Source organism: Carya illinoinensis, chromosome 1, assembly GCF_018687715.1.
Source record: "Carya illinoinensis cultivar Pawnee chromosome 1, C.illinoinensisPawnee_v1, whole genome shotgun sequence".
In the NCBI taxonomy this organism is placed as follows: Eukaryota; Viridiplantae; Streptophyta; class Magnoliopsida; order Fagales; family Juglandaceae; genus Carya; species Carya illinoinensis.
Window position 1 is genome coordinate 38,352,227 of NC_056752.1, and position 8,474 is coordinate 38,360,700.

General features: G+C 32.5%; 1 protein-coding gene across 1 annotated transcript; it reads right to left on the reverse strand.

Moving 5' to 3' along the window:
• Positions 1 to 4,638: 4,638 nt before the first annotated feature.
• On the reverse strand, positions 4,639 to 5,958 carry LOC122317836 (transcription factor bHLH147-like). The gene is made up of 2 exons (XM_043134877.1): positions 5,776 to 5,958; positions 4,639 to 5,576 (listed from the first exon to the last, which is right to left on the reverse strand). Exon 2 carries the CDS (start codon positions 5,467 to 5,469, stop codon positions 4,816 to 4,818), a length of 654 nt encoding a protein of 217 aa, XP_042990811.1. The 5' UTR covers positions 5,470 to 5,576; positions 5,776 to 5,958; the 3' UTR covers positions 4,639 to 4,815.
• Between the last annotated feature and the right edge of the window lie 2,516 nt (positions 5,959 to 8,474).

An 8,474-nucleotide genomic window follows, 5' to 3' on the forward strand; every position in this document is an offset into this window, starting at 1 on the left:
AATAGATTTCGTAGCGTTTCGGCTAAGTGGACGTAAGACTCTTGATCATTCGTTATCTTCCGTGGACAATCTTTTGTGTACTGTTATTAGCTTGGAGGCCAGGTTAGATTCGAAGACTGAGATTAAAATTTTTAATTTTGGATGAGAGTTTAAAATATTATTTTTTAAAATATTTTTTTAAAATTAAAAAAAATTAAAATGAAATTTAAAAAAATTAAATATTTTATATAAAAATTTAAAAAAATTATAATGATATGATTAAATGAAAAATTATAATTCAGGATAAAGCTAAACCCTACCGCGTATAAATTAATTGCATGCCTTTTATTTCTATTTGTGTTATACATATATACCAATTGTGTGATTAATTCTTTCAGAAGTGAGAGCATTAATCTTTGACAATTAATCACTTGTACGTGCGTAGTTGTTGTTATCAAATAATTAAGGTGATTGATAATGTGCATGACTGCTAGCAAGCTAGCTAGCTAACGTGTGTGTGTGGTGAAAGGAAACTTTAAAAAGTTTCAGTGGATCAGGGTGTTTTGTTGTTGAAATCTCTATTTGATAATTAGTATGTTTTCTTGACTCCCAATCTTAGTTTCACACCATCCTTGCGTGCAGTTTATGCCACAAATAACACTTTCAAAATGGTGATTATAAATTCCGACTCACGGTTAGTTTGAGAGGTGAGAATACTTTAGTATTATTATTTAATATTTTATTATTATTATTCATAAAGAATATGAAATCACCTCACAACTCAAATAGAATCTTAATTTGTCAGAAAAGACACACTCATGGTCTTTACAGATACATCCAAACAACTCTCCCTTGCGATGAGGTTTCTCCAACTCATGATCTTTGGCTTTGATACTCATACCACTAATAAGAAACAGTTGAGCTACCAGTCCACTTAAGACACATTCAAATCTTTTATGGCATTTGATATTGCATCCCACTAGTCTGTTTTTTAAATAATCACCAAAAATATTACTGAGAACACCTCAGGAAACTTTTGATTATTTCAATAAATCTAGAAAACCTTAGTCATTATCAAATATACTATAAGATATATATATTTTTAAAAAAATATGTAGTGTATAGCACAGAAAACCTTTAAACTGAGTGGCTTTTCACTATATATATTGATATTTTGTATCATGTAGTAGCTAAGGCGGCAGACATCATAAAGAAGGGAATAAATAAATCATGTGCTTGCTAGCTTCCTCTATTTTTTTTCTTTTCTTTTCCATTTCATTACAAAAAAAAAAAAAAAAAAAAAGGCGACAAGTCTTCTGTGCTGTGATTGCGACCATAACATGTGCACCAAAAGTTGGTGCTCAACACGGGTTCTAGCAAAGCAAACGTAGGAGTGGCAGCCTACTTTAAAAACTGCTCACGCATTCTCGTCTGGACCCCAATAATTAGAGGTGGAGCCGGATATCGACAGATAAACAGTACATACTTCCAAAGCCGCTTACTTCTTTATTTTTTATTTTTTTTAATTTTTTTTTTCAAGTTTAATCGGCTAAAATCGCTCCCTTTAACCATTCGTCAGTGCTGGGATCCTACTGACACTGATGATCTGGTTCCTTCACGTAAAACACCATGAAATGGAAATGGAGGTTAAAATACACAACAACATGCATTCGATTTTGTTGTGCTAGCTGTTTGTAAATATGCCAGAGCCAAATGAATGCTACCATCTGCTGCTTTCACAAGTTCATGACATCCGAAAACGCGCCTACCTATCTATATATACATATAAGCTGCAGAAACTGCATCATGTGGTCCTTAAATTTTGAACCCCATCATCGAAATCGAGTGCCTCATCCACTTCTCATTACCACAAACACCCCCCCCCCCCCCCCCCCCCCCCCCCAAAACAACAACAAAAAACACAATATAAAAAAAAAAAAAAAGACAATCCCAGCTGATGGTGATGAAACCTGAGCACACGTGTGCCTCAATTGGGTATGCCACCGAAAACGAGAGGCGAGTACTTTTATTAGATTTTGAGATACATGCATGCAGGGCACAAAACAACAGGGTATTTAACCCCAATAGCACATCTTGAGAGTGACTTTACTAAAGAACCTGTCCGACGAATGCTCCATTTGGTAGGGTAGGTTGACCTAAGATTGGAACAGTTGCATGGCGGGGGATGCATGCTGCCCAAACTTGGGGACTTGGGTAGAGGTTGGAAGTTATTATAACGTTGGGGGGTCAAGAGGTCCTGCCGTGTAAACATACAACCCCACCCCCCCGCTTTCGATCGGCAACTTTTTTGGACAGTGGAGTTAGCTGTTCAAGACACTCCCCACATGTTGCGATCTGCACGATGGCCATTTGCTTACATATATAGGGACCGCGCGCATGCACCTTTGGTAAATCAGACTTAGGACAGTACTGTGTGAGCTCCATTCATATACCTAATTTCTTAGGCTATGAGAAGCATTATATTAGATGGATATGAACATTTTTCGTTTGGTTGTTAGAATGCAGTGAAATCAATTCAGTTCAAAAACTTGTTCACTTTAAAAAAATTCTCATATCATCTCATCTCATTTAATAAAATAAAATCACATATAACTTTTTTAAATTTCCATACAAAATAAAATAAACAATTCAATTTTTTCAAATCTTAATATAAAAATAATATTAAAATAATATATTCTAATAATATTTTATTCAACTTTTAACTTTAATATCAATTTATCTCATCTCATATCTGAAAACAAACGAGAGTCTAACATCAAAGCACTTAACTCTTAAATCAATAAACTTATCTTAATTCAAAACTTTTTTATACATGAGATTCACAATCTTTTTCAATTCAACATCTCTTTACACATGAGATCTACATTTTTTTTCAATTTTCTATAAACAATCTAAACTTATTTTAACATTTAAACACATATAAATTCATTTTAAGTGAACTTTACAAAAATCACTTTACTATTTTAATTCATTATTATTTATAAAGAACTCAACTCACTCAATATCCATACACTGCCTAATTATTTACCAATAAGAGATTCTCTTTTCTTCTTCATAAAGCTTAGAAAATTAAGATTCCTCCTATTTTTATCGGAGGTTGAGGGATGGGATCATAACGAGAAAGGAGATGATTTGGATCCTTTGTCGTGGACCGTGGTTAGGGAGTACATGGGCGTGCACCTCACAGCAGTGATAATCTAGGAGGCCAGCCAAAACTGCGAGGAATTTTCTTCAAGGGACGGATAGGTTTGGAAGTAAGATCATTTTATTATTATAATTTTTTTAAATTTTTATTTAAAATATATATAATAAATAATTTAATTTTTTTTATATTCTAATTAATTTTTTTAAAATTTTAAATCAATAATAATATTAAAAAATAATATTTTATTTAAGTTTTAATTTTCATTTGAAACTAAGAATTCTAATCTCAATGTCTAAATATTAAAAAAAAAAAAAAAAGAAAGGCTAAGAACACAAATTTTAAAGAGTTTTGTTCCTATTTTTATTAAAACTAGCCTCCTAAAAATATTTAATGTCACTTCATGACTCTCTTCCATCCTTGCAGCTACATCAGAAGGAGAGAATTCCTTGAATAAAAAGACTTTTATTTTAATTTCAATTACAAGAAAAAAAAATGATAATTTGTCCTTGGGTAACTGGGTTTGCCACTTGATTTAACCGCCAACGTATTTTATTTTATTTTTTTTAATAATCTTTAAAAAAGTTATTAGTATTGAATTTGTGTATTTTTTAAATATTAAAAAAGAAATAAATTAGCTATCATGTCCAACACTACACACGAATATCCATTGACTCAATACGATGACATGAGAATGTTTTCTAACTTCTATATTAATATTTATTTAAAATCATACAAATTTAAGAATTATTAAATGATGTCAGGCAACATAATGTATAATAATAAAAAAATAGTTGAATAGTTTCTTGACTTATTTTATAGAAAATAATTAATTGGACAGCAAGAACCCCAAATACTATATCATAATGAAAAAAATCTATTCATCATTCATTTTTTTTATCATCTTCTAATTATTTTATGATATATTATTAGATTATAGATTTACAAATAAAATATAATAAATATTATCTAATTATCTAATATCATATTATAAAATGATGAAAATTAAGATGATAAATAATATTATTAATAAAAATATTCTAAAACAAAATAAAAATCGACCCGATATTTGGAACATTGCAGAATATATTTTTTGTATTTTACACATTTATTATTTAATATGCTAAAATAAAGTTAGGAAAAAAAATTAAAATAAATTATTTATGATATGAAAATCTACTAATAAGAAGAGATTTCATAAAAATAAATTAAAAAAATTAACATAATTTTAACTAATATATTATATTATTTTATAATAAAAATAATTTTATACCATTAAAATACTTGGATTTATAATTTTATTTATATAAAATTACTTTCTCAAAGGAGATAGGTCTTTTTTTTTTTTTTAATAAATAAATGAGATAGGTCTTTATTTTGACAACGGATGTACTACCAAATAAGATGTAACGGCGCATTAAACAATTTAATGCTCTCATCGAATATGAATTTCTTAAACACTCTGATTTGCAAATCAATTTAGAGCAAAGCCGATGTCTATGGAATGAAATTATTGTCCAGACTTCATTGGAAATTGGGATGGTATTTACTTGGGATTAGAAAGGAGCATGTATTTAACAGATAATAAGAGATTCAGAATAAAAATAAAAAGACAAAAGAGAGATGAAAACCAAACTGAAATGACACCCGGCAATAGCCAAAAGGTGTCATCATCAACTGGGCGGCGCCGAACTAGAGCCGGCGCCGGAGAGCCTATCGGCGAGGGCTGTCATGGCTCGAATCTGCATCTCAAGCGCCGCTATATAATCTGTAGTTTCTTCTAGAATAACCGGCAACGGTTGTTTCCTGCAACCGGGGACCAACCGCCCAAGGAACCGCACTTTCTTTTGCACGGCCGGTAGACCCTTACCCTTCAGCCTCAACACACTTACCTTCGGCTTCCTCGACAACGAAGACCGGTTAGTCCCGGTCACTGTCGCAACGACTCTCTGCCTCTTGTGCTTTTTCTGGAACTTGAGCTTGAGCCGGTTCGTCAAAATGGCTCGGCTCCACCTCGTCCTCCCCTTGGCAGCCACTGCCAGGACTCTATCGGCCGCCTCGCGCACGGCTCGTCCCCGGGGCGGTGCCGAGACCGAAGCCGAAGAAGTAGAAGAAGATGGAGGAGGAAGAGAAGGAGGAGGGCTACTGAGGCGGACTTGGCTCAGAGCTTGGAGGAGCTTGGAGGAGTAAATTTGTTGCTGAGCCTCGGATTTCCATTTGATATGGTCCTGATCATGGTGATCCTTGGCTTGAGTTTTCTTCTTCTTCTTCTTTCGCGAACGATCAGAGTTCGTTACCGGGTTCGAGATCATCAGAGTCGATGCCATTGCTTTACCGTATGGATCCGCAAGAATTGCGTATGTCTCTGCGCCAAATTTTCACCAAAAAAGAAAAAGATTTCTGTGCCTTTTTGGCGGTGAAGACGAACGTGCACCTGGAAAAGATTAAGAGATGTAACAGAGAGAGGGAGGATTAAGGTAAACCCGGTTTTGATATTAATCAAATCCTTGGGGAATCAGATAAAAATCCCGTTTCGGATCGGATATTGAAACATAATTCTGGTATCAAAATCTTAAAAAAAAAAAAAAAAAAAATCAAACACAGGAATCGTGGAAAAGTCCAAGAGACCTTACCTTAGAGAGAGAAAACAGAGCAGTCTCCTAAGCATCAGGCTCCGATTGACACATTTAGAGATGGTGGAAATGACAGAACGGGAAGAGACGAGAGCGAGTGAGAGAGAACGGAACGGAGTGGGTGAGGTGTCGCTCGGTGGTTACGAGAATGAAGGGAGAGAGAAACGTTGGGAAAGAGATTTAAAAAGGAATCAGAGGATAGCACGCCTGCTTTGCTTTGAGACCACAATTTTTTTTTTTTTTTTATAATTTAATCTTGCCTTTTTTTTTTTTTGAGACGAGATGATAAGGGAATCACAGGGGTGCTTATAAGTTGAGGTGTCAACGTTTCAATAATGATTTAATTTATTATAATTACAAAAAATAAATTAAAAATTTAATTTTGTTATGCTAAATGATGTAATAAACTTTAATATTCACCAAAAATAATATTTATGATGAGTTATTTGTAACAAAAATAATTATTTATAGTGAAAATAGATTTATTTTAATAGAAAATAACTGATAATAAATAAGTAATTTATTTTTTGTAATAATATATATTATTAGCATTGCATCGATAAATAGATTTAACAAAGATGATATGGACAGGACCACATGGGATGTATTAATGTCATGTATGGACTATTGTTGAAATGAAATTGGATTTACTAATTGTAGGCGGATCTTGGATGAATTAACGACATTACGCGTTGAGTAATTGATATTTTTGTGGACGTTTGTTGATGGATCATATGGAAAAGTCATTTAAAAAAAGATACGCGGAGGGTTATATTTCTTATCAGAGAGAACTTGGGGGCGAATCCGAAGTGCATGAATTAAAATGATGTCTTAAAATTAAAGAACAATCATGTTCTTCACTGTATGGTAACATGACTATTTTTTGGTGTCGGTAATAACGTTTGGTGATCAGAGTCTATAAATAATATTCGAGAATGATGTTATAAAAACCATTAATGGCACGTGCATGCCTGATCTTTGACTACTAGATATGATCAACAACTACTGATCATGATAATGTTTCGTTTTAAATAATAATATATAATTTCTTCCATTTTATATGATTAACTTAATTTCTTAGAAGCTCATGTAATCTGGTGCTGCCTTTTATTTTTTTATGGGCATATATAATATTATTTTTAACAGTGTTTTTGTCGGTGCATTCATGATCTTCTGTCTCAATATTATTTAAGCTTCTTAATTTCCACAGAATATATGTTTTTTTTTTTTTTTTGTCCTATGTTGTTTTGCTACATAATCTATTAATTATATACATATATATACACATATACTAGTAGTTGGGGCGAACGTCCCTCGCCCATGGTGGAAAATATATATCTAATTACACGATAATTCACGAAAAATATATATTAATGACAAAATATAAGGAAAATAATAATAATGGATTATAAGAAAAAAAAATAGAAACAATGGATTATTAGAAGAACAAAAAAACTTTAGAAGAAGATGAAAGAAAAAAATACGATTGAATAAAAAAACCCAACATGCATTATATATCCATCCAATCTAAAAAATTTTGATACAAATTTATAAATATAGTTTGATAGAAGTTTTAAAAATGAAGTGAATTTAAATTATACAATATTACTAGTTGATGAACAAGTTTAGTATATTTTTGTAAAATCAATTGACAGGATATTAAATTTATTATGACGTTGTTTCAGTTCATCTATATTTGTGCCAAGCTGGATAATCCACTCTTTTGTGAGGTTTCTTTGGCCATTTTTTCCAAGAATGGTAGTTGTCCTATACAATGTCAAAAATTCTTTATAAAAAACAGAGCTCGATCAGTTTAATTAATCCTTTTTTAACAACTTATATTTTGTATTTTAAATTTTTTCAGTTACTCTGGAATTTAAGAAAATAAAATATTTGGAAACAATTTTAAAAGAAGTCATGAGATTTGGGCACTCCATTCAAATACTGATCATTAGCTTTTTCCATAAAGTAAATCACCCAATCACAAGACTGGCTGTTTTATTTCTTTATTTGTATTATTTTATAATTACTAAGTTGTGAAGTTTATATTAATATGCTTTTCTTGATATTGAGTATTGTCTATTATTTAAATTGTTCTCTATTTTAAATTATTTTATTGTTGGATTTTATTATTTTGTTTTATTAATATTTAGTTGTGGTGTTTTTATTGATCTTTTATCTATTTTATTGTACCTTTTTATTTTGTTGGACTTTTTTTTTTTCGAGATTGTACTTGTTTTAGTGTGTTTACTTCTGTTTTGGGCTCAGCCCATTTAGCTTCGTGAAGCCCAGCTCGTGGGCTTGCATTTGGCCGCTTTATTTCCCTTATACGGCGTCATTTTGGCTTGCCCTTAGGGCTTTATTCTTGTCTTCTTCTCTTGCCATGCCGTCTGCTATTTTCTTCTTCTTCATCTACGTTGTACCTAGATCTGCAGTGTATCATATAGATCAACAATGAAAGAACAGAAAAACAATGAAAATCAAAGGATGCATGGGCGGAAATCAAAGGGAAAAAGGATAGGGCTTCGGTGTTGGGCTATTAGGGGGGGGGGGGGGGGAGAGGCTCGTGGTGGAGGAGAGGTGAGGTGAGGCCTTAATGGAATGCCCTAGACTACAGATGGGCTGGGTCAAGGTGGCGCACAATGGGGTGTGAGAAATTCGGGGAGAGGAGGCACGGGCTGGGCTACTGCAGGAAGAGA